Source organism: Bombina bombina, chromosome 1, assembly GCF_027579735.1.
Source record: "Bombina bombina isolate aBomBom1 chromosome 1, aBomBom1.pri, whole genome shotgun sequence".
Lineage (NCBI taxonomy): Eukaryota > Metazoa > Chordata > Amphibia > Anura > Bombinatoridae > Bombina > Bombina bombina.
The window spans coordinates 593972464-594000326 of record NC_069499.1 but is presented as its reverse complement, the minus strand read 5'-3'; the positions used below and the strand labels follow the sequence as shown (position 1 = coordinate 594000326).

The following is a 27863-nucleotide window of genomic DNA, read 5'->3' as shown; positions in this document are numbered from 1 at the left end:
TTGTTTTATAGGTACGTCCATTTTACACTTGTTCTGTCAATATTTAAACAGCTAATGAAACTTTAAAAAATACATCTACATGTTATTCTCAGACTGATCTTTAAATGCATCATTCTATCTAGCATATATTTAGTGTTTAATGTCCCTTTAAAGGAAGCTGAAAGACACTATTCAAAACAGTAAGACAACTGTACCTATAGTAAAACATCATATTTTCTTATTCCTCATAGCTTGTTTCACATACCAAGTAATTTTGAAATTAAATACTGTAAATGCACTTACAATTTTCCCTTAAAGGGATATGAAACCCAGAATGTTTCTTTCATGATTCAAATAGAGCATACAATTTTAAACAACATTACAATTTACTTCCATTATCGATTTTGCTTTATTCTCTTGGTATACTTTATTGAAGATGCAGCAATGCACTACTTGGAGCAAGATTAACACATCTGTAAGCCAAAGGCAAGAGGTATATATGTGCAGCCACCAATCAGCAGCTAGCTTCCAGTTCTGGAGCCTACCGAGGTATTCTTTTAAACAAAGAATATAGAATAGAATAGGAAAGACAATTTTTGGATTTCATGTCCCTTTAAAGCCTACTTGATATATCCAATATATACATTTAGTGTGGAGCACACAAAGGAGTAATACAGTTATATCACATGCTCTGCTTACAAAATTTAAAGGAACAGTAAACACAGTACATTTGCATAATCAACAAATGCAAGATAACAAGACAATGCAATAGCACTTAGTCTGAACTTCAAATAAGTAGATTTTTTTTCTGTCAATTTTAAAAAGTTGTCTTTTTCCACTCCCCCTGTACCATGTGACAGCCATCAGCCAATCACAAATGCATACACGTACCATATGACAGCCATCAGCCAATCACAAATGCATATACGTTTATGCTGTGAATTCTTGCACATGCTCAGAAGGAGCTGGTGATTCAAAAAGTTTAAATATAAAAATACTGTGCACATTTTGTTAATGGAAGTAAATTGGAAAATTGCTGCTCTATCTGAATAATGAAAGTTTAATTTTGACTTGAGTGTCCTTTTAAGTAAGAAACCCAGCATCAACAGTATCTGGAACAGGACTTTCCTTGTTTCAACTCACCTGGTGGCACTTCTCTTGGTTCATTTTCTATTGTGCTGTTGGAACCTACATACTTGTTCTGAGCATCAAAGCTGCAAATGGGGATGTGCAGAGAAAATTGTGGAAGAGGAGCGCCATTTACCACTTCCCCCACAGAGACATTACACTTCTGGCTGATAAAAGAACACTTTCTAGGGTGAGGTGGGACCTCTGGTTCAAGGTATGCTACACGGCTCAGCTCTACAGAACTTCAAAAAGAAGAAGAGATTACATTAAAAAAAAATAATCATAGAACAGAGGACATTAAAGGGACATTATGCACTCATATTTTTTTAACTTTAGCTGATGCAGCATGTCACGTACATCTATTGTATACCTAATCACCTTTGGAAACCTAAAGGAACAATAATTTATTTTCAGCTGAACATTGTAAAATTTTTAATGCTTACCAAGCCCATAGACTTTCTCTGAATACGTTTGGCCGCTTCGGGTATGCGCGCTCCTGTGAATACTCTTTGTACAGCGCATGCATGCCATTATCTCTGACATAATTTTTCCTTCAGCATGGGATTGCGGCTCTGCTGTGCGCGCTGCTGCAATCTCAGGCTTCTCATTAGTGGTGCCGTCAGTTCTATTGTGAGGAGCGCAATCAAATGCTCCTCACAGTAGAACTGTCAGCAGAATCTTTTTAATTTTTGAGTATTGTAGATACGGAGCATAAGGATCCAAATCCTACCCTTTGTACTTGCATTGAATGTTAAGTGTTGCCCCATTCTAATTTATTAATGATTCTTATCACACAGCAGGTCACATTGTGAGGCCACTGTCCCCTGACTCTTTATCTACAACTTAGCAGACAAGTAACGGCAATTGATTTCAAACATCTCTGCAACCCATAGCACAAGAAACGTATCCTACTGGAAAGCATATTCAGAAAAGCTGGATTGATAAAACATTCAGACTGGGGCTGCTTATTATAAGCTAGAAGGATAATTCAGAGAAGCGCTAAACAAGCAGTATACAAAACTAATACCAGAAATATTAAGATATGTGAATCCATAAAACATTCCAAAATGTATTATACAATACAAAAGTGACCGGTCACAAAAATTAAAGACACATCCGTTAAAACAATGTTACATCTATGCATAACATATATGTGGAATAGAGCTAAAACAATGGTTAAATTGAAGTTGACCAACTACAAGGCAGTCCAAGGATATTTGGACATATAGTTGTTTAGCACTTTGGTGATAACTGCAACATTTGTGAGCAATATAAATGCACAGAGTAATATTTCACGCAAACTTTTCCTAAGATTCTGGTGGTTACATATTATAGTTGGTCAATTTCAATTTAACCATTGTTTTAGCTCTATTTCACATATATGTTATGCATAGATGCAACATTGTTTTAGCTCTATTCCACTTGTACGGATGTGTCTTATTTTTGTGACTGGTCACTTTTCTATTGTATAATACATTTTGGAATGTTTTAAGGATTCACATATCTTAATATTTCTGGTATTAGTATTGTCTACTGCTTGTTTAGCGCTTCTCTGAATTATCCTTCTAGCTTATAATAAGCAGCCCCAGTCTGGTCCCTAGGCATACTCAAAACTGGTCCAGTTCTGAAACTAGGGAGAACAACCGCACCTGCCATGTCCCACAGGACCGTAACTTTAACAGAAGATAAATAATGTGGAAGCGTGATCAGTGCCGTTTGCGCGTATGTCAGTGTGTGCGAAAGGATGCCATGCACGAGCGAGCCGTGCACGCAAGTTATAGCACATGCGCAATTGCAATAAAGAATTACAATACATTCATTTGAATAAATGTCCTTATTGGTCAGTGCCTAATGCCTCGGGATTTGAATACTCCTACTTAGCTCTCCCATTCCATTAAGGCGGAGCGTTATGGCGACAGACAAACTGTGAAAATGTAAGTTATTTTTTAACATTCACCTCAATTGCAATTACATTTTTACATTCCATTGGGACACATTTACTAAATAATATGCAATGTATACATACAGTCTGTATGTATACGAGTTCATAATGGTCCTTTAAGAAAGATAACGGTCATCCTGAAAACTTTATATTTCAAGACCACTCATCAATGGTGAGTAATATCAAAAAATGCTTACCCATCAGACACAGTCAGACCATACGAAGTAAGAAATTCAGTGGCCTCATCAGCATCATGGAAAAGCAGCATGCGCACTATGCTTTCCAAGGGAAACGAGGTAGAGCGCTGGGTGCCAACAGTATATGCCACATTCAAAGCACGCAGAGCATCTCGACGAATCTTAAGGGAAAACAAGAGTAAATTATAAATGTCATAAGATGACTCTGTAATCTTATAAAAAAACATGTCTGCATAACAATATGGTGCCTGTGTCTCACCTGATTGAAGTAACAATGCAAGATGCAACTATTTAGATATGAGGCTGACCGGAATAATCTGAAGAACCGAACAAAATTAGTGCTGTTCAGTGCAGCAAAGACTTGCACTGCAAATTTCACTTCTGCAGAGTTCCGAACTGATGGACGAAACTGCTGAACCTCCCTGTGAAAAAACAAAAGTTATTTCTGCAGTAAGAAAACAAGTACTGTATAAATAGGTAGCAAAGAGCAAACATGAAACAAAATAGAGTGAAAGTCAAGGGCTGGGAAAAAAGTCAAGAGGATAAAAGAGAGAGCAAAAGCAGACAAAGAAAGAAGGGGACAAAGAGAGCAATCAAGCATGGTTAAGTCAAGAGGAAGTGAGAAAAAGTAAAAGTAGAGGATGGATTAAAATATAAAGTAGCATATAAAAAGGAAATTTATGCTTACCTGATAAATTTGTTTCTTTTTAGATATGATGAGTCCACGGATTTCATCCTTATTTGTGGGATTACACCTCCTGGTCAGCAGGAGGAGGCAAAGAGCACCACAGCAGAGCTGTATATATATTGCTCCTCCCTTCCCTCCCACTCCAGTCATTCGACCGAAATTAGGAAGAGAAAGGAAAAGCCAAAGTGCAGAGGTGTCTTAAGTTTAACAAAAAAAAAAGACCTGTATTAGAAAAAACAGGGCGGGCCGTGGACTCATCGTATCTAAAAAGAAACAAATTTATCAGGTAAGCATAAATTTCCTTTTCTTTTTAAAGATACGATGAGTCCAAGGATTTCATCCTTACTTGTGGGATACAATACCAAAGCTATAGTACACGGATGAAAAGGGAGGGACAAGACAGGGAACCTAAACAGAAGACACCACTGCTTGAAGAACCTTTCTCCCAAAAAGCCTCAGCTAAGATTAAGGTATCAAATGTCTAAAATTTAGAAAAAATGACAAAAGAAGACCAAGTTGCACCTTCACAATTCCGTTCAACAGAAGCATCATGTTCGAATGCCCATGAGGAAGCAACAGCCCTAGTGAAATGAGCCGTAAGTCTTTTAGGAGACTGCTGTCCAACAGTCTCATATGCAAAACAGATGAAACTCTGCAGCTACAAAGAAAGAGAGGTAGCCGTAGCTTTCAGACCCCTACATTTCCCTGAAAAAACGACAAACAAAGAAAAAGATTGACGAAAATTCTTGGAAGCTTGCAAGTAGAACTGCAAGCACGGATCACATCTGAATTATGAAGCAGACGTTCCTTTTGAGAAGAAGGATTTAGGACACAAAGATGCAACAACAATATCCTAAATAACGGTCTTGCCTAAAACAACCTTAGGAAGAAAACCAGGTTTAGTACGTAACACTACCTTATCCGCATGAAAAATAAGATAAGGAGAATTACAGTGAAAGTCGAAAGCTCAGATACCCATCGAGCAAAAGAAATAGGAACAGGAAATAAAACTTTCCAAGATAATAACTCAATATCTATGGAATGCAAAGATTCAACAGAACCCCTTAAAGATCCAAATTCAAACTCCATGGAGGAGCAAGTGGTTTAAACACAGGTCTGACCCTAACAAGAGCCTGACAAAAGGATTGAACATCTGGGACATTTGCCAGACGCTTGCGTAACAAAAAAGATAAAACAGAGAACTGACCCTTTAGGAAACTCACTGAAAAAAACCCTTCTCCAATCCTTCTTGGAGAAAAGACAAAATCCTGGGAATCCTAACTCTACTTCGTGAGAAACCCTTGGACTCCCACCAAGAAAAAGATTTATACCCTATCTTATGGCAAATCTTCCTAGTTACAGACTTACATGCCTGACATAAGGTATCTATGACCGAATCAGAGAAACCTCGCTTGTATAGGAGTAACCGTCCAACCTCCAATCAATCAGCTTCAGAGAAACTAGACTTGGGTGGAAGAAAAGACCCTGAATAAAAGGTCCTTCCTCAACATAAGTATCCAGGTTGAAGAAATAACACGCCCACTGGATCAGCCTACCAAATCCTGTGAGGCCACGCAGAAGCGAGGAGAATCACAGATGCCTCCTCCTATATGATTTGAACAATCACCCAGGAAAAAAACACAAATGGTGGAAATAGACATTATAGGCTAAAGGACCAAAGAACTGTCAAGGCAGCTATCAGCTCGAACTGACACAATACCATGATATCCAACTCCAGCCGATCCCATTTGAAAATGAAGTTGGAAAATACTCCCGGATGGAGCTCCCACTCTCCTGGATGAAAAATCTGTCTACTCCGAAATTCGTTTTCCCAAGTGTCCACCCCTGGGATATGGACCGCTGACAGATAGCAATAACGAGTCTCTGCTCACTGGAAAATCTTGGTCACCTCAACCCTGGGTAAGAACACCTCGTTCCATCCTGGCGTTGACAGATTGTCCGTCTGAAAAAAGGTGAAACTGGGCCGAAGCCAACTGAGGCCAGACCATAAGAGTCTTGAGCTCGCTCCGAGTACCAGGAAGTCTATAAAAAGAATAGACTCCACCAGAGGCCACACACTGCCAAACCAAATACCCTGGAATAGATGATCCAGAGACAAACCGAGGAAACAAATCCGCATAGTCTCCTTCCCGAGTATGCTTAACTGCATAGACCTGAAGCGGAAGCAACAAACCGAATTGTAAGAAACACAAGATACTGCTCAGTAGATCAACCTTGAAAGGATGAAAGGCAGAGTAGACCACACCGGAGATTTGTACTGCAACCCTTGAGTTGTTAAAACGTGCAGCCACAGCGCCTTAGCATGCTAAGTTACCAGTCGGCTATTGTCCCCTGCTGTCACCAGCAGTCCAACTACACTTAAGTACTAAGCCACTGAAGGCCGAGAAGTGGATTGAAGGACTAGGCCAAAAAATTATAGAAATTAATTGCCTAACCTTAGTCAGAAAAACCTTCATAGATATGGAACCAGTCATGATTCCTAAGAAAAAACTACCCATGTGCTTGGGACTAAGGAACACTTGCCCAAAGACACCTTCCTCTCATGGGATAACGGGAAAAAATAACACCATGTCCATGTAAATCCTGCTTGCTGCAAGGATGACGCTGGGAAAAGGACATCAGCCAGACAGAGCGCCATTGCAATGTCCCGTAACTGAAGCATCGCTAATAGCGATCACCAATAGCGATCTGAACTACGGCAAGATTAAAAGGGACCACGAATAGAAGTGTATGTCCAAAAAGACAAACCCTAAAACTTGAGACCATTCTCGTGAACGGCACATGAAGGCACTTGTTCTTAAATCCACCGTCGTCATAAAATGACCCACTAGGATTAAGGGAGGAATGGCACAATTAAAAGTATCCATTCTGAAGGACAGTACCCTTTGTACAAAAAAGTTTGAGGATCCCCGTTTTACAAGAACCTAATCCTGAACCAGCATTAAAACTGGAACCATCACTCCCAGGCCTAAGAGATCTCCTACATAGTGCAAGGACGACTCTCCTTTTGTCTGATCTTCGACAAGATAGAAAGCAGAAACTGCCTCTGAGAGGAAAACATTTGAGCTTAAAACAAACTTAAGCGAAAAACGGAGAGTTATCCCCCACAAGATCCAATTCCGGACTGGGACACGTTCCCCATCCTGTCTTTGATTCAACAGCAGGCTATGTGGTTTTTTTTTTGTTGGTTTTTTTTTTAAATCAAGCCAGGTCTCAACAAAGTTAGCTCTTGGCAAGGAATTTTAGAACATATAACCGAAAAAACATAATTTATGCTTACCTGATAAATTTATTTCTCTTGTAGTGTATCCAGTCCACGGATCATCCATTACTTATGGGATATTCTCCTTCCCAACAGGAAATTGCAAGAGGATCACCCACAGCAGAGCTGCTATATAGCTCCTCCCCTAACTGTCATATCCAGTCATTCGACCGAAAACAAACAGAGAAAGGAGAAACCATAGGGTGCAGTGGTGACTGTAGTTTAATTAAAATTTAGACCTGCCTTAAAAGGACAGGGCGGGCCGTGTACTGGATACACTACAAGAGAAATAAATTTATCAGGTAAGCATAAATTATGTTTTCTCTTGTTAAGTGTATCCAGTCCACGGATCATCCATTACTTATGGGATACCAATACCAAAGCTAAAGTACACGGATGATGGGAGGGACAAGGCAGGATTAAGCGGAAGGAACCACTGCCTGAAGAACCTTTCTCCCAAAAACAGCCTCCGAAGAAGCAAAAGTATCAAATTTGTAAAATTTGGAAAAAGTGTGAAGCGAAGTCACGGCCTTGCAAATCTGTTTAACATAGGCCTCATTTTTAAAGGCCCAGGTGGAAGCCACAGCTCTAGTAGAATGAGCTGTAATCCTTTCAGGGGGCTGCTGTCCAGCAGTCTCATAGGCTAAACGTATTATACTCCGAAACCAAAAAGAAAGAGAGGTTGCCGAGGCCTTCTGACCTCTCCTCTGTCCAGAGTAAACAACAAACAGGTTAGATGTTTGGCGAAAATCTTTAGTAGCCTGTAAGTAAAACTTCAAGGCACGGACTACGTCCAGATTATGTAAAAGACGTTCCTTCTTTGAAGAAGGATTAGGACACAATGATGGAACAACAATCTCTTGATTGATATTCTTGTTAGAAACCACCTTAGGTAAAAACCCAGGTTTGGTACGCAGGACTACCTTATCTGCATGAAAAATCAGATAAGGAGAATCACATTGTAAGGCAGATAAGCTCAGAGACTCTCCGAGCCGAGGAAATAGCCATCAAAAACAGAACTTTCCAAGATAAAAGTTTAATATCAATGGAATGAAGGGGCTCAAACTGAACTCCTTGAAGAACTTTAAGAACCAAGTTTAAGCTCCACGGGGGAGCAACAGGTTTAAACACAGGCTTAATTCTAACCAAAGCCTGGCAAAATGCCTGGACGTCTGGAACCTCTGCCAGACGCTTGTGCAAAAGAATAGACAGAGCAGAAATCTGTCCCTTTAAGGAACTAGCTGATAATCCTTTGTCCAAGCCCTCTTGGAGAAAAGACAATATTCTAGGAATCCTAACCTTACTCCATGAGTAATTCTTCGATTCACACCAATAAAGATATTTACTCCATATCTTGTGGTAGATTTTCCTGGTAACGGGCTTTCGTGCCTGTATTAAAGTATCAATGACTGACTCGGAGAAGCCACGCTTTGATAGAATCAAGCGTTCAATCACCATGCAGTCAGTCTCAGAGAAAGTAGATTTGGATGATTGAAAGGACCTTGTGACATGTCCACTAGGTCTGCATACCAAGTTCTGCGTGGCCACGCAGGTGCTATCAGAATCACTGATGCTCTCTCCTGTTTGATTTTGGCAATCAGTCGAGGGAGCAGAGGAAACAGTGGAAACACATAAGCAAGGTTGAAGAACCAAGGCGCTGCTAGAGCATCTATCAGCGTCGCTTTTGAGTCCCTGGACCTGGATCCGTAACAAGGAAGCTTGGCGTTCTGGCAAGACGCCATGAGATCCAACACTGGTTTGCCCCAACGATGAATCAACTGAGCAAACACCTCCCCCGGATGGAAAGTCTGACGACTTAGAAAATCCGCCTCCCAGTTCTCCACGCCTGGGATATGGATTGCTGACAGGTGGCAAGAGTGGTACTCTGCCCAGCAAATAATTTTTGAGACTTCTAACATCGCTAGGGAACTCCTGGTTCCCCCTTGATGGTTGATGTAAGCCACAGTCGTGATGTTGTCCGACTGAAATCTGATGAACCTCAGTGTTGCTAACTGAGGCCAAGCCAGAAGAGCATTGAATATCGCTCTTAACTCCAGAATATTTATTAAGAAACACAAATTTTGTCAAAATTTGAAATAACAGTGAAAAAAGGCAGTTACACTAACGAAATTTTTACAGTGTATGTAACAAGTTAGCAGAGCATTGCACCCACTTACAAATGGATGATTAACCCCTTAATACCCAAACTGGAATAATAAAAGACAGAAAATTTTATTTTATTTTTATTTATTTTTTTAAAACAGTCACAACAACTGCCACAGTTCCACTGTGGCTTTTTACCTCCCTCAAAAACGACTTTGAAGCCTTTTGAGCCCTCCAGAGATGTCCTGGATCATGCAGAGGGAAGCTGAATGTCTGTCAGTATTTTTAGCTGCACAGAAAGCACTAAAAAAGGCCCCTCCCATGCATATTACAACAGTGGAAAGCCTAAGGAAACTGTTACTAGGCCAAACTCAAGCCAGCCATTTGGAAAAAAAACTAGGCCCCAATAAGTTTTATCACCAAATACATATAAAAACGATTAAACATGCCAGCAAACGTTTTATATTACATTTTTATAAGAGTATGCATCTCTATTAATAAGCCTGATACCAGTAGCTCTCACTGCATTTAAGGCTTTACTTACATTAGTTCGGTATCAGCAGCATTTTCTAGCAAATTCCATCCCTAGAAGAATATTAACTGCACATACCTTATTGCAGGAAAACCTGCACACCATTCCCTCTCTGAAGTTACCTCACTCCTCAGAATATGTGAGAACAGCCATGGATCTTAGTTACTTCTGCTAAGATCATATAAAATGCAGGCAGATTCTTCTTCTAAATACTGCCTGAGATAAACAGTACACTCCGGCACCATTTAAAAATAACAAACTTTTGATTGAAGAATAAACTAAGTATAAAACACCACAGTCCTCTTACGACCTCCATCTTGGTTGAGGCTTGCAAGAGAATTACTGGATATGACAGTTAGGGGAGGAGCTATATAGCAGCTCTGCTGTGGGTGATCCTCTTGCAACTTCCTGTTGGGAAGGAGAATATCCCATAAGTAATGGATGATCCGTGGACTGGATACACTTAACAAGAGAAACAAGGCTCTAATCATAAGGTCCCAAGAACCGGAACAGAGCCCAATACTCCCAGTTTAAAAACTGGAAAGGAAGAAATTGAAATAAAGGAATCAGCCATATGAAAAACTTTAACCAGTCCTGGATTTTATCCAGGGTAGCTACCAACTGAATAGCATCAGACAGCGCAATAAACCAATATGCCGTCACACTAGTGACGGTAAGAAAGCACACAGATGGTCGCCATTGCAAACTCTGGTGTGTGTCCCATTACTTAATGTTTTGGTTTTTTTGGGGTTTTTTTAATAGGACTACCCTCTAAGGGTATAGAAGGTCTTGCAGTGAAATCGAAACTACACCTTCCCCCTTAAGGAGTGTTGCCCAGTCTCCTTAGCTGAGTCGGCAATGGGAAACAGTTTTGAAAATATAGGGAATGCCGAAGGTAACACTCCATCTGAAACCGAGAGTCTCAGTAACCTGGAGGAACCTTATGGAATAGCAATTCCTCTAGTAATGCTTTTACCTCTTGTAAAAGTATAGAATGCATCATAACCCAGAGTGGAATATGAAGGAACACAGGGTACTGCATGTGTTCATAAAATTTCGACGGAAACTATAGGAGAAATTTGTGAACGTTGGTAACAGACTCCCAAAAAGCAATCGCCACACAGAAAGTAGAAAGAGTCAAAAAGCAAAAATAAATGTTAACATATTTTCCACATCGGAAACTATACTGTTCCTTCAAATTTGAAAAGGAAATCTATTCATGTGTGCATTATAATGTACACAATCCAATAAGAGCATTAAAATTGTTGTAAACAGACATTGCTATGTATACCAACAAAGCAATGTCCTTGCAAAGAACCGCAGAGTACTGCCTGTGGTTCATAAAGTTATTCTGGGCACTAGTAAAAATTATGGAGTGACCAGTGGCACCAGACTCTTAACATCCAGAGCTTTAGAAGGAGAATATATACCAAAAACTTGGTGCATAAAAAACAGTACTGTTTCTTTAAATGTTAAAATAACATCTTTTGTGAGCCCTGGAAGCATCCTAACACAAAGGATGAACTAACCCAAACAACTGAAATCTATATAAAACAGTGTACTGTTCTTAAAAGATTAAAAACCACAGTGTGTTCAATGTGTGCTTCGTAAACTGACATTTAATTAGAAGCAAACAGTTCCGGACCCACTAAAGCTCCGCCGTTGTGCTGAAGGTGCCCAAGTCAACCGTTTAACATTAAAGACGTCTGAAACACGATGCACTTCTAGTACTGAGCGTGATATAGATGAATTAAACGCTCTGCCCTCCGGTTATCATAATGGAGGCAGAGAGCGCAATAATGCTTGTATATCTCCGCCCATCGTGGGCGTGTCAACAATCCACTCCTGGTCGCCAAATAAGTTGCTTGTTTCAAGTCACCAATTATAGAACACTGTGACATGTGGCTCCTGATACTGAAAGTTGCTTGTTTCATGATCTCCACCCCTCGTCACCAGCAGGAGAGAAAAAAGTGCGCAGCATACAACAAATGGCCCCCATAAACCTATCACTCTCACTAAAAACAAACATAGCTTGAGTGATCCCCAAGTAAACAGCGAGCTCCTTAGCCCATCAAGGGCACAACAAATCTGGAACTCCCGGTTAATCAGAGAGTTAGAAATCTACCGGAGCCGTCAGAAACATAGAGACAAGTTTGGCTAACTGCTTTCACTGTTTACCACAGCTCAGCCAAACGATGTGTAAACAATCTCACTTATAACAGTCCGATGAGCATAATAATAAAAGTTAAATGCACTAAATGGGTGGGTGTCATGCCAGGGAGCAAACTGGGGTCCTCAGCTTGCTATCGTAGCTGTCAGTATTTACACATGATCAGCCCACTTTACTTCGTCCCTTAGCCCCTGCTAAGAAGGTACTTTCTGAAGGTCCCTCCTTTAAAATGTAGGAGTTCTTACCAAATAAGTAAAGTGCTCCACTTCTCTGAGATCCATGCAGTGACCCAGAATAAAAAAGTCAGCACTTACACCGAAAGCTGTGCGACAGCATGGCATTCCAGCAGGTTTTCAGAGGTCCTCTCCCTCCCATAGCCCTGTGGAATAAGATAAGCCTGAGTTAAAAGTGCTTAGGCTATCTGTATTAGGGCAGCAACATGTATAGGAGGTGCAGTGAGAATTATGTCCCACCAGTTCCTATTGCTTTAAAGCCACCAAATGCCCTACTGTAGAGACTGATCTGGTCTAGGCTACACCCTAGAATAAAGTAGCACTCACTGGCACTACTTTAAAAATAATAAACTCTTGATTGAAGAATCTTTTCTAACACCTCACTTTGCCATCTCCAATCTTACTAACACAGGCAAAGAGAATGACTGGAGTGGGAGGGAAGGGAGGAGCTATATATACAGCTCTGCTGTGGTGCTCTTTGCCTCCTCCTGCTGACCAGGAGGCGTAATTCCACAAGTATAAAATCCATGGACTCATAGTATCTTTAAAAAGAAAAAGGTTAGTCAGAGCATAAAAAGGGGGGGTGGGTGTTCAGGAAAATAAGAGAAGGGTGAAAAAAAGCAACAAGGATCCCAGAGAAAGAGTGACGGTGCAAAGTAAAGCAAACAATGTAAAGGGACAACAACAAAAATCAAAAGGCTAAGGGGGCAATGAAATAAGAACAACTGAGTAAAAGGGAAGAACAAAGTTTCATAATATAAAGTATCCAAAGATAGTCCCGAAAATAGGGGGTAAACGGTCAAAAAAAAAAAAAAATATAACAAATTCCCAACCAAACAGTGCTATACAGTATGATAGCCAGTCTACAAAAAGAAGCAGCTCTCCTCAAAAAGGAATTCCCCTGTTAATCTCTATTCACCCTGTTGCATCACAAAACTTTTAGACAAAAGAAGAAAAGAGGCATTTCATTGTGCCGACGACCAGTGCTAGGCTAGTAGGCTGGTTGTTAAGTTCCTCAGCTGAACAACCCTCTATGTAACAAGGACACCAAAGGTTCACAGCAACAGGAGGCGAAGCACAGCAAATCTGAGTCCTCAACAACATCCACAACAGAAGTGCAGTATGGCACCCTCCAACTGGGTGTGTAAACAACAGCGACTGCGCTCAATACCTCCAAATCAGTGTAACACACCTCGACCAGAAGGCAAGCGGGAGGAGTCGCAGATCAAAACTCAGATGTAGTTTGTAAACTATGTACAGCAAGCCATGCCTCCTCTGCTCAATGTGATCACAGCAAGCTGGGTTGTGCACAATATATCTAAAAAGAAACTAAAACGTATTCACTACAGATACATGGTGACGAAGGAGGTTACTACCCATAGAGACAATAAAAATGGGCCTTAAATAACGGGTAAAAATTACTAAAAACTTTAATAAAAATGCTACACATTTCTCAGCAGATAGATAAGGCTCTTTCCTCAGGCATACAAACTAATAAAACCATCCCGTATATATACACATAATAAATATGGCCCACCCTCTCTAACATTTAAAGGAATATCTCCGATGTTAAAACAAATATTAAGGTGAATGAAAACAATCGTATACAATAATTTGGCAGTTCCAATAACAAACTTAAGAGTATGAACATGAATCATAATCACCATATATATATTAACAATTAAATGAAAATATAGGGGTCGTCTAGTTTTCTATGGCTGTTTCATAGATAAACTTTTTTTTTGGGATGACAATAATAAATCAGCTGCGTCTTTTATTGACCATCTTAACTCTAATGATATAGGTTTGTTTTTTCTTGGCAGATAGACCAAACATCTTCACTCTTTTTAGCCTTACACTTTTTAATTCTCCTAACAGACAGATATTGTCGACAGTGGATAGTAATAGCTTCTTGGATTTTAACAGAAATTATTATAGGCCTTGGAAACAAGTATCCCTTATGGTAAGTTCAGAATAATTTGGAGAAACTATAGCTTCATGGAGGATTTTGATGCACAGTCCAAAATTCTTAAAGTGAGATTTATTAATAAAGGTCATCTCCTTAATCTTGTTGATAATAATTTAGATAAAGTTAGACTTCTATATAGGAGATTATTGTTGAAAAATAGTGTACTAATTATTTTGCAAGAAGGTTGTAATCATAAAAATTAAAAATGTAAATTTCAATAGCAACAAACCAATGAAGGTCATTCAGCTCCTAGAAAATTTGTAACTCAATACAAAGGTAATTTTTAAAAAATTTAAGGAATTTTATATAAACATTAGGAAGCATTAAAAAAGAGAGATCCTATTTTGAAAAATATAATGGGTGCAAACCACAGTGCCTATTAAAGCAGGAACCTTCTGATAAAAAAACAAAATTAGCCACAAGTAAAATGTTATTACATAAAAAACTGAATATTATAAGGAGACAAATGATTTTAAATAGTGGTGCTTAGAGATGTAAAAAGAAGCATTGTAACATGTGTACGTATTTTACACAACATAACTAATTTTACTTTAAATGTAACAAACTACTTTTTCTATTAAAAGTCACCTTACAATTGCCTCTTCAAATATATTATATGTCTGGTAAATTGTAAATGTGGGTTGCAATATGTGGGGCATACTTATAGCAATATTATAAATATCTGAATTAATTTATTATTACAGCTATTGATTTTTTTTTCAAAAGTGTACTATCCATAATAGATTTGTAAGGTTAGGGCAAAGAGAGACCTATTGGATACATAGACTTCAGTCTTAACACCCCTTAGACATCAATATGAACATGGACTTGGAAGCTTTTTAATTAATAATATTTATTTTCCTATGGGTAGCATCATAGTCTCTTATTTAGTTCCCTTGTTTGTTTCATACATGACACTTTTATAAGCATTTCCTTTATCACTATTTGGTGTGTGTGTGTGAATATATATATATAAAAATATAAATATATAGTATTTTTGTTATATGTAATTAGTCATATTCCAGTTATTATATTCACTAGTCAGCTGTATTACCATATAGGGTTATTTTAGATTAATGTATTAGTCCTGATATATTATTATTATTATCTTCTTATTATAGATGTATTATCTCCACTGGTGTATAGCATGAAAGATTTTTTTTCTTTTTAGTTTTAATTTTTGTCATTATATAGATTGTTATTATGATTCATATTGAGGGTTTGTTGTTGGAACTGCCAAATTATTGTATATGGATTGTTTCCACTCGCTTTATATTTGTTTTAATGTTGGAGATTTTCCTTTTAATGTTAGAGGGTGTGGGCTGAATTGATAATCTGTGTGTGTGTGTAAATATATATATATATTTATATATCTCAAATATACGTGTGTGTGTGTGTGTGTGTATGTATGGTTTTATTACTTTGCATGTCTGATGAAACGTGTTGCCTTTTTATTAAAGTTTTTAATAATTTGTACCCTTTGAGGCCTATTGGTAGTAACCTCTTCTGTCACGCCTGTAGTGGATACTTTTGGTTTCTTTTTAGATATTTTATATATATCCCGTGGTTACATTGAGTAAAGGAGGTGTGTCGTTGCTGAACATAGCTTAAGAACTACATTGGAGCTTTGAGTTATGACTCATCCCACTTGTCGAGGTGCGTCACGCTGATTTGGAGATATTGAACGCCGTAAGCTGTCGTTTACACGCCGAGTTGGAGCATGCTGTGCTGTACTTCTGCCATGGATGCTGTGGAGAACTCTGATTTGCTGTGGTCTTGCTGCTGTGAGCCTTTGGCGTCCCTGTTACACCATGGGTGGATCAACTAGCTAGAGAACTTTTAACAACCAGCCTGCTCATCTAGCTCTTGTTTTAGTACCATCCTCTGAGTAACTGCGTTCCTTCTGGGTATGGTTTGGGGTTGGAATCGTATGATCTGCACCATGAAGTGCCTCCTTTCTTCTTTTGTCTTATAAAAGTTTTGTAATGCAGCACGGTGAAAAGGAGATTAACAAGGGAATGAATGTATAAAGAATGAGTCAAGAGATCAAAGGAAGAAAGAAAGAGTAATGCAAAAGTGTGAAGCAGTCAAAAGATCAAGAAGTGATTAAGCCAATGGAGGGGACAACATGTTAAGCAGAAGAGAACCCAGGAACAGATTAAGTATGTTGTCAGTGTGAAAGCTTTAAGAAAAACTATTATAGTAGCAAGGTAGAAGTCAAGGCATCAGGGAAAGAGTCAAGGGAGGAAAAACTAAAATGGTGGTAAAAGTAAGCAACAGAGGAAACAGTAAACCGGGCAGGATGGGAAATGTTAAAGAACATGAAACAGGAAACTAAGTAAATGATCAGAAGGAGGGTAAATGAAGGAGAAAAAGCAAATAGCCAGTAGGCATAAAGAGAAAATGGTCAAGTGGTATAAAGGAAAGCAAGAGAAACACACAAGGTTAAGAGAATGTGGAGCAGAACAAAAGCAAATGAGCAGTGCATAGAAAAACACAGGAAAGACGAATGGAAAGCATTTGGAAATTAGAAAGCTGGGGTTGGAAAACAGTATTACCAAAGGATATCACCCTTGTTGAGGTTAAGTAGGACACTGTAACCTCTAAATTCTGGCTCAGAGGGGCAGGATATGCCACGATTCTGCAGATCCTGGTACATTTCTTTCAAACTCTGCAGACATTTGGTTAAATTCTCATTGTTTATCTTGGGCTCAAAGGAAGACATAGGCTCTTCACACAGTTGGTGGGCACAATGTACGTGGAAGCGCATACACTTCTCCATCAATGAGACTGTGACAGGGTCACATAAGTGCTGTTGTGTGATATCCTGCAAGACAATACATAGTGTTCACTGAACAACAGACTTCTTTGTAATATTGCAAACATTTACAACACAGGAGGAAATTGATGTATAATACTATATTTTATGCTAATACAGGCATTAGGGGACTGATGCCTTAGAGTGCTGTTTTGATATTGAAGTTAGACAGCAAATAGACTTCCACTATTAAAACTAGTAGAAGCTCACTCATTAATACACTGATTTCTTTCCTATGACATGGAGAGTCCATGCCGTCATTCCAATTACTAGCGGGATATTGAACTCCTGACCAGCAGCAGGAGGCAATGAGCGCCCCAGCAAAGCTGTTAAGTGTAACCTCCCTTACCCATAATCCCCAATCATTCTCTTTACCTCTGTCAAAGGAGGATGTGCGAAGTTGGTGTCTGAAGATATTTAATCCTTTTATGGGTACTTTTCCCTGCAAGCAAGGATTGGGGTGGCTTTTAGCAGTTGTCTTTGCTTTACTTCTAACACTTTTTGTGATATACCTTTAAGGTATATCCCTTGCTTAACCTCTGACCCTTTATAAGGCTTCCTGTTCTCACAATTCTTTGCCTGAATATTGAAGGACATGTGCATCTCAGCTAAACCTGAGCTCAATATCCTCTGGCTCAGCTTTTGTGACCAAACAGTCCCCTACTTTTTGAGGCTAAGCTTTACCTTATACTATTTAATCAATCTTGTATCTTATCCTTTCACCAGTATTTTGGACATCATAACCACGGACTTTGTCAGGAATAACTTATTCCACTTACTTATGCGCTGACAGAAGTGAACTGCCTGCAATCCAATACCGAGGACACAACAACCGCAGGACCGGAAGTCAGTCACGCACACACCCGCTGCAGTCCAAACAACAAACGCTCCGAGGAGGTCAGGTACCAATTTGTCTATTTAACGTTATCTAAGCTGAACAGACTTGGATGCATATTTAGGACTGTATTATTTTAGGTTCCTGTTGCCACACTGTACCGCTGAATCTATACTAGGACTCCGCTTCTTGTAAATACTTGATATTCTGTTGGTGCAGCACATAACCGGATTCCTCCCTGTTACCGAGTAATTCAGTGAGTGTATGTATTGACCGGGTGTGTGTGTGTGAAGACAGAAGGAAACTATAAAGCACAGTTATACCTTACTTTGCTGTAAAACGACCCATACTCCTCAGGAAAAGTTCAATCTTAGAATCTTCTTACCATTCTGCACTTCGCAGAACCAAACTCCTCTGTGAGCCACAAGTATATCCAATAACACAGTTTAACTATTTCCTATACTACTATCCATAAAACTCGCTCACTGTATCATTAACTTGAGTAACCAGTGACTCCTGGGTTTTGATTACAAAAGAGCAACAAAATATATTACATCAGTTACAAACATACGTAACAGATTTATTACACTTTTGCTTCCCCTTTGTAGAAGTCCAGGGTTGGCTACTCTTATTTCTTTTTCTACAGGTCCCTGTTAGATGTTGGTGTATCTGAAACACCTAAAAAACTTTTCCTGCCCTGCAGCTGAAGCTCTACATTTAAGTGCTTATTCCCTTCTAGGTGAGAAGGCCCTAGCACTTTGGGGGTTAATCCTCCTTTCTTTCATAGATGGAGCCTAAGATATTTACAAATCTCTTGAACTTGGGATTTATTTAATGGGAAGTACATGGTCTACTGGGAAGAAGGATCATTTTTATGAGAGGATAAGGCCTGGAGGAAGGCCTTGGCATTCCTTCTCTATTTGAGTAGCTCATCCCTTTTAAGTATGTGGGATTTTAATCAGGACTCCCCGGTGTCTCCTATGCACCAGAGCTCCTTTTTCATGGGATGGGTAGTTCAACATACCGCACTGCCGTGCTTTTTCAGTATCCATGGGGCATTAAATGGCGCTGGTGTTAACCGGCATTTCTTAACAGGACCCGGTTTATTTATGTAACATCTGCATAGTATGTCAGTGTATCACTCTAACAATTAAGACGCCTCTGTGATTTTGTATACTGTTAACAGTGATTTCATGGCCGCATTTGCGACTCAATGTTAGGGCTCTGATCTAGATAATGGCGGTATTTGACGACCTCATTCGTTGTACTCAGTTAGCTACTTTTGCTGCAAACAGTTAAGTCAGGTGCTTGAGTTTGCATACTGATATTACTCAGGACCGCAATTGCGGTTCTTATCTAAGGTACTGGTGTAAGGAAACTCATTTTCTAAGGATCTTTTTTTGTGGCTCACAGTATGCGTTGCACTGCCATTTTGGTGCGCTGACAGAGTACTACGCAGTTATTACCAATCCCTAATACTCTAAGGCTAAGGGGTTTTTTTTACTAATATGTCCTGAACCCTTAGGTAGCGATCCGTAACGGAGGTATGTAACCGCCTAGTGGCCTCCTTTTTCAGGGTCACTTTATTTCAACTGTTCTATTCTGATCGCTCCTGAGAGTTGTCTCCGCTAGGGTATTGACTCCATACCAGAGTTTTTTTCTATGGGTGCGCTTTAATTTTTCTGCGCTAGGTATAGGGTTTTTTTTGCCCTTCCTCCCTTGTTTAAAATAATGTGGGATCGCTTTGCGAGTCTATAGCATAGGCTTCTTCTCTTATGACACGAGATTATAGAGGGCAGGTTATAAGGTTCTTCCTCCTCAGAGCCTTCAGGGAATTTTGCGCAGCCATTTTATTTGATGCGGTCTGTAATTTGTTTTGGTGCGCTTTAGTTATATGCACCAAGGGAGTTTTGGTGCAAGATAACTTCCCTTCTCTTAGTTATGGGTAGGAGGATGACTTTTTATTTGACCTAATAGTCTTTCAAATGTATATTGACGTACTTTTAGGTGTTTAAGGGGTACTGTTTTGTGCCCTGCCTTACAGATATTTCTGTGTATATTTGGGTTTTATTAGCATTTTACTGCCATCTAGTGGCAGTTATTGGTATTTTGACTAGTGCTGATATCTTCTTTGTTCCCTGGAAAGAATTGTTCTCTGAGGTTTCTAAAAGGATACTTTCCTCTGATTTAGAGGTTAATCCTGAAAATGGGATCAATTTAAGCAGGTTAATCTCTACCATTTGGTGATGTTATATATGTAAACAATTGAATTCCTCTCTCATTCTGAGGAATGTGTTTCTACCTGTAATAGTACTATGTAGTAGGCATACTGTGTGCTTATTTTCTATTTTTTCTTTGACATTGCCATATTTTATTTATATATGGACTCAATATAAAAGATTTTAGTATCCCATTACATATATGTTTGGGTTTTTTTGGTACAGGGATAGTATATTTATCTCGGTTGTCTGAGATAATTTTTATCTAATGCCAGTGGCATGTATGTTGTACATTTTTTAGGTATAGGGACTTATAATTTTTATTATGCTTTTCCCTGAGACATCTTATGTATATAGAAACAAATGTAGAAAGCACTCTCCAGGTCTTGTAGCATAATCATCAAATGTATTTATAACAGTGACGTTTCGGGGATGTTATCTGGTCTGAGGATGGGGATAACATCCTCAAAACGTCCCTGTTACAAATAAATTTGATGATTATGCTACAAGACCTGGAGAGTGCTTTCAACATTTGTTCTTGCATTGCGCTTTAAATGCACCCTGGGCAGCTAGTATTTAAAAAGTGAGTGCAGAGCCATCAGGAGGAAGATTTTATACACACACACATAATTTGCATATCTAACCCAGAATTCTCTTGTGCATTGGTAACATTGTATATGGAGTATTTCTGGGAAAAAGCAAGCGGGGAATCTTGCCTAGATGTGCTAATTCCCTATGCAAATATTTACACACACACACACATATATATATATATATATATATATATATATATATATATATATATATATATATATATATATATATATATATATATATATATATATATATATATATATAAAATTATATATCTACAGCCTAGTATTCTTGGGCTTAAGAGTATTATTTTTTTTGTCATAGATATGTCTCTGGCTTTAGGAATAATATATTGTGATTTCTCTCATATTGAGATTAATTCATTTACGCTGTGACATGTTTTTGAGTCTCTTGTTTTGGGATAGTTATGTGTCAGTGCTTTCTCTAGCTATGCTTTCGTGTATACAGCAATGCTTTGGTGTATAGGGAAGTCTGCCTACAGCAGGCTTGAAGGATTCCTTGGTGAATTTTGGACTCATATTATTATTTGGAAATATTAGGTTATTTTCTCCTGTATCATACTTTGAGTCCTAGTGCTCTTAGAACACTAGTTTATTTATTCCTGTTTTTGTTTACAGGAACACAATAGTTTTTATTCCTCTTTTGTTGACATTATCTTGTCATGTTTTCTGACCTACAGAGGGTTAATATAGCCTAGTGCTTAGCTTTGAGGCTTTGCATCCTATAAGGCTTTTTTAGTTCGTCCAACTGCCTTACATCTTGCTCTTGAACATTCTACCAGAGTGGTGGTTTGTTCCATTGCTGGGGCTAGATGTCTTTATTTCTTGACATCTTAATTGTCTTGACTTCTGACTGTCATTGAGTGGGGGTTCATTTTTCGTGAAGCTAGCAATCTCTTTTATAGTACAAGATTTCTTCTCCTTGTCGACATATTAATTCTTTACCTAGAATATGTCTTAATTTTTTCTCTCATATTGAGAGGCCATTTCATTTTTTTGATCCTTTCAATGTTGGAATATTATTTCAACTCTCATGTTTTAGATGTTTAGTGTCAATTTTTCTTTTTTATAAGTGTTTCCCTCTGGTTGAGGTGAAATTTGCAATGTCTGCGATCTATATGGTTTCCAGCGTTTTTCTCTGAGGGTCCATATAGCTCAGTGAGTAATGCTCTGTGTAGTCTATCTTCTACAGTCTTGGATTTGATCCCTAGTTAGTGTCTCTGGGTCAAGTTAATAAAATCTGGCTCCTGTGTATCTTATTTTTTGTCCAGGTCTAGATTGGACATGACTCATCTGTGTTCATCTCCAGGTGGCAATAGAGCTTTCTCTTCTCAGGACTAGATGTGTATTCTCTAGGTTCACCTGGATGCTGCTCACATAGCTCTATGGTTAGGTGTGCAGCCTTTTAGTTGAGAGTTTCCAACTTAGAAAGTCAAGACCTCATGATGGTCTAGGCTACCGTGGAATAGGGACTGCAATGACAGATATATTTTTCTGTGTATTATTCAGTATGAAGGGTCTACTAAGGTCTGAGCGTGATCATGTTGGGGAAAGGTTTCCCTTTTTCAACAGGCTTAGATTTGCAATGTCTCAGTACCATTGGAAGAGGTAGTATTCCAGGAATCGTGAGAGACTGTAATTTGATCTCCCCTGAGTTTTTCCCTATAGAGAAAAGGCTTTATTTATCCTAGTTCCTTGGGCAGCTCAAGGTTTACGACCTTATTGGTCTTACAACTTTTTCAGGAATCCATCCTTCAATGGAGATTTCTGTTCTATTCTCCTTTTGGTTTAGGAGGATTTTTTCGGGTCTCCCATAGAGCTGCAGGACACTTTCATCTCTAGGAACACTCCACTTCCTACAGTTATTCTTTCTGGACATACACTTCCAATGTGTAGTACTTTCTTTAGCTTTATGCTCCTCAATGCTATCTTTTCTGGTGGAAGTGGTCGCTATGGAAGGACATTTTATTTCTGGGTTCTTTCCTTTTTACGGAATAGTCTTTATCACTGTTCTAAGCCTAGCTATGCTTAAGAACTGGGTATACAGTGTTGCTATGGCGTAAGGGAGTCTGTGTAAGGGCAGACGGTACTATTTAGGTGATCTTTGTGAATCTCTTCGGAAAATCCTAGTTTTTCTCTAAGGTGACTGCTGGGAGATTGACCTCCTAATTTTACTTAGACGTAACTTCTCTAAGGAGGTCATTGATCCATGCTTTAGGCTCATCAGCATGTTCTTCGTATGGTTTTCCATACGGTATTGGCGTTTATACCTTTCTTGGTGTGTATAAAAGGATTTCTCTAGGAGCGGGGTAAGGGTACATGGAATTTTGACTTTTCTTTAGGAAGGCCTGGGGAGTGTTTTGTCAGTCAGTTCTCTGCAGGGTCAGTTTTCTGCTCTGGCTCATCTTTTGTGCAACCGTTTGGCAAATTTACCATATGTTCTATCAAGAGCCTTAATTCTCTTTATAAAGTTTTGCAACAGGTTCCATCTGGGCCGATGCATTCTGTTGATATTAAGTTGTTATCTTGGAAGGTTGTTTATTCTGCTCGCAGAGTTTGCAAACTTTCGGCTTTGCAGTGTGATTCCCCTTTCCTTCATTTTCTTATGGATAAGGTGGTCCTTCATAATAAGCTGGAATTCTTCCTAGGGTAGTATTGGATCACCATATTAAGCAGGAAAACAAGATTTATGCTTACCTGACAAATCTATTTCTTTCTGGATATGGAGAGTCCATGATGTCATCAATTACTGTTGGGAATATACCTCCTGGCCAGCAGGAGGAGGCAAAGAGCACCACAGTAAAGCTGTTAAGTGTCACTCCCCTACCCACAATCCCCAGTCATTCGACTGAAGGAAAATGGAAACAAGGAATAACACAAATTGTTTAGAGATGCCTGAGGTGTAGTAAAAAAAATAACTGTCATAAATTAAAGGGTGGGGTCGTGGACTCTCCATATCCGGAAGGAAATAGATTTATCAGGTAGGCATAAATCTTGTTTTCTTTCCTAAGATATGGAGAGTCCACAACGTCATCAATTACTGTTGGGAACCAATACCCAAGCTAGAGGACACAGATGACCTAAACAGAAGGCACCATCATTTCTCCCAAAAGAAGCCTCAGCCGAGGCAAAAGTATCAAATTTGGAAAATTTGGAAAAAGTATGCAGAGAGGACCAAGTTGCAGCCTTGCAAATCTGTTCCAAAGAAGCTTCATTTTTGAAAGCCCAAGAAGAGACAGCCCTCGTGGAATTAGCCGTAATTCTCTCAGGAGTCCCAGTCTCAGCAGTCCTATAAGCAAACCATATTATACTTCTCAACCAGAGAGAAAGGGAAGTAGCAGAAGCTTTCTGACCATTACGCTTTCCAGAGAAACAAACCGGGCAGAAGACTGGCGAAAATCCTTAGTCGCCTGTAGGTAGAATTTCAGAGCAAGCACCACATCCAAGTTGTGCAACAAACATTCCTTATGAGAAGAAGGATTAGGACATAGAGATGGAACAACAATTTCCTGATTTATATTTCTATCTGAAACCACTTTAGGAAGAAAACCCAATTTAGTACAAAGAAACGCCTTTTCAGCATGAAAAATAAGGTAAGGCGAATCGCACTCTTCGAGCAGAAGAAATAGCAATAAGAAAAAAAACCTTACAAGATAGCAACATAATATCTATGGAATGCATTGGTTCAAACGGAGCCTGCTACAAAACTTTAAGAACAAGGTTAAAGGGACAGTCTAGGCCAAAATAAACTTTCATGATTCAGATAGAGCATGTAATTTTAAACAATTTTCCAATTTTTTTTCCACCAATTTTGCTTTGTTCTCTTGGTATTCTTAGTTGAAAGCTTAACCTAGGAGGTTCATATGCTAATTTCTTAGACCTTGAAGGCCACATCTTTTCGGAATGCATTTAACAGTTTTTCACCACTAGAGGGTGTTAGTTCACGTATTTCATATAGATAACACTGTGTTCGTGCACGTGAAGTTATCTGGGAGCAGGCACTGATTGGCTAAACTGCAAGTCTGTCAAAAGAACTGAAATAAAGGGGCAGTTTGCAGAGGCTTAGATACAAGATAATCACAGAGGTTAAAAGTATATTAATATAACTGCGTTGGTTATGCAAAACTGGGGAATGGGTAATAAAGGGATTATCTATCTTTTAAAACAATAAAAATTCTGTTGTAGACTGTCCCTTTAAGGCTCCAAGGAGGAGCAACAGATTCTGACCAGGGCCTGACAAAAAGATTGAACATCTGGAACATCCTCCAGACACTTGTGCAACAAAATAGATAACCCAGAAATCTGACCCTTCAGAACTGACTGACAATCCCTTCTCCAGACCTTCCTGGAGAGAAGACAAAATTCTAGGAATTCTAATCCTACTCTCTCGACCTTGAACCGTACCTTGAAATCTTGGAGTTCTGCCGAGACGCCATCAAATCCAACTCCGGCATCCCCCACTTGAGGGTTAACCTGAAGAATACCTCCGGATGGAGTGTCCACTCCCCGGGATGAAAAGTCTGTCTGCTCAGGAAGTCCGCTTCCCAGTTGTCCAGACCTAGAATGTGGATGGCAGAAAGACAGCAATTGTGAGCTTCCGCCCACTGAACAATCTGAGCCACCTCCTTAATGGCTAAGGAACTCTGAGTTCGTCCCTGGTGGTTGATGTAAGCCACTGAGGTGATATTGTCCGACTGGAACCTGATAAACTGGGCTAATGGCAACTGAGGCCAAGCCATCAAAGCATTGTAAATCGCTCTCAAGGTGTTTATGGGGAGAGCCGACTCCTACAGAGTCCATAATCCCTGCGCCTTTAACGAGTCCCAGGCTGCTCCCCAGCCCAGCAGGCTGGCGTCAGTGGTTACAATAACCCAGGAAGGTCTACGGAAGCATGAACCCAGAGACAGATGCTCCTGAGAAAGCCACCACGGGAGAGCGTCCCTTGTCAATTTATCTAGATCTATCCTCTGAGATAGATCTGAATGATCCCCGTTCCATTGTCATAACTGCAGAGCTCTCAAATGGAAACAAGCAAAAGGAATGATGTCCATGGAAGTGACCATCAGACCAATTACTTCCATACATTGAGCCACTGATGGCCGAACAGTAGACTGCAGAGAGAGGCAAGAATTTTCGATTTTCTGACATCCATCAGAAAGATTTTCATCAATAGGGAATCTATAATGGTCCCTAAGAAAACTACCCTTGTAGCTGGAACAAGGCAACTCTTTTCCAGATTCACTTTCCAACCGTAGAAAAGACAACATTATCTCTGTATGGGAGTTTGCTTGTTGAAAAGATGGCGCCTGAACCCATATGTCATCCAGGTAGGGTGCTACTGTAATTCCCTGAGACCTGATCACTGCCAAGAGAGCCCCAGAACATTTGAGAAAATTCTGGGAGCTGTGGCAAGGCCAAATGGAAGCGCCACAAACTGAAAGTTTTTGTCTAGAAAGAATCTCAGGAACTTGTGATGATCCCTGTGGATGGGAACATCAAGATACGCATCCTTCGGGTTTATGGTTGTCATGAACTGACCCCTCTTGTACCAATGGAAAAATGGACCGAATAGTTTCCATTTTGAAGGATATTACCTTGAGAAACTTATTTAGACACTTATGGTCTAAAATAGGACAAAAAGTTCTATTCAAGCAGATTTGAACAGAATCCCAGGCCCTGTTCTCTTACAGGTACTGGAACTATCACCCACAGGGAAAAAAGGTCCCAAACGCAATTTAAGAATGCCTGTCTTTTTATCTGGTTTGCAGATAATCTTGAGTTGAGAAACATGCCTCTGGGAAGAAAATATTTTGAATTATATCTTGTAACCCTGAGACACTATGTCCACAGCCCAAGGATCTTTGACATCTCGTACCCAAGTTTGATAAAAGAGAAAAAGTATGCCCCCCACTTGATCCGGTCCCGGACCAGGGGCAAACCATTCATGCTGATTTATACTCAGCTGTGGGTTTCTTCGATTGCTTCCCCTTGTTCCAAGACTGATTGGGCTTCCAAGAAGACTTGGACTGTTCCTGCTTGGAAGAGGGAGAGGAGGACTTTCCTTTGAAGTTACGAAAGGAACTAAAATTATTTTGATTTCCTTTAGGTCTATTCTTCTTGTATTGCAGTAAGAAAAGACCCTTTCCCACCAGTAATATCAGAGATTATTTCTGCCAGACCAAGAACAAACAAGGTCTTACCCATGTAAAGAAGAGCTAGAAGCTTCGACTTAGAAGTAACATCTGCTGACCATGATTTTAGCCACAATGCCCTGCGAGCTAGCACAGTGAAGCCAGATATCTTGGCTCTCAGTTTAATAACTTGCATGGTAGCATCAGAAATAAAGGAGTTGGCTAGCTTGATAGCCTTAATCCTATCTTGGATCTCCTCCAAAAGGAGTCTCTACTTGAAGAGAATCAGACAAAAGCATTTTACCAATAAGAAGCCGCACTAGACACAGTGGTAATACAAACTGCAGGTTGCCATTGGAGACCTTGATGAACATACATACATCTTCTTCAAATAATCCTCCTGCTTTTTGTCCATTGGATCCTTAAAAGAGCAGCTATCCTCTATAGGACTAGTAGTTCTCTTAGCCAGAGTAGAAATGGCCCCTTCTACTTTAGGCACCATACGCCATGAATCCTTAATGGAATCAGTGACAGGAAACATCTTTTTTTAAAAACAGGAGACGGGGAAAACGGAATCCCTGGCTTCTCTCAGTCCTGCGCAATAATCTCTGTTGCACGGTCTGGAACATGAAACACTTCCACAGAGGAAGGAGCATCAAAGTAAATTATTAAAGGGACACTGAACCCAATTTTTTTCTTTCGTGATTCAAATAGAGCATGAAATTTCAAGCAACTTTCTTATTTACTCCTATTATCAAATTTTTTTCATTCTCTTAGTATCTTTATTTGAAATGCAAGAATTTAAGTTTATATGCCGGCCCATTTTTGGTGAACAACCTGGGTTGTTCTTGCTGATTGGTGGATAAATTCATCCACCAATAAAAAAGTGCTGTCCAGAGTACTGAACCAAACAAAAACGCTTAGATGCCTTCTTTTTCAAATAAAGATAGCAAGAGAATGAAGAAAATTGATAAAAGGAGTAAATTAGAAAGTTGCTTAAAATTGCATGCTCTATCTGAATC

General features: G+C 39.4%; 1 protein-coding gene across 2 annotated transcripts in view; it reads right to left on the bottom strand.

The window, feature by feature from the left end:
* MCM3AP (minichromosome maintenance complex component 3 associated protein) overlaps nucleotides 1–27863 on the bottom strand; it is a 338223-nt gene that overhangs the window by 253467 nt on the left and 56893 nt on the right. For both annotated transcript variants that reach the window (XM_053698891.1, XM_053698892.1), the window contains exons 9-12: nucleotides 16783–17051; nucleotides 3506–3668; nucleotides 3247–3407; nucleotides 1123–1349 (exon numbers count right to left, since the gene is read on the bottom strand). In XM_053698891.1, coding sequence (XP_053554866.1) covers nucleotides 1123–1349; nucleotides 3247–3407; nucleotides 3506–3668; nucleotides 16783–17051 — 820 coding nt within the window. The remainder of the gene's footprint in view (nucleotides 1–1122; nucleotides 1350–3246; nucleotides 3408–3505; nucleotides 3669–16782; nucleotides 17052–27863) is intronic.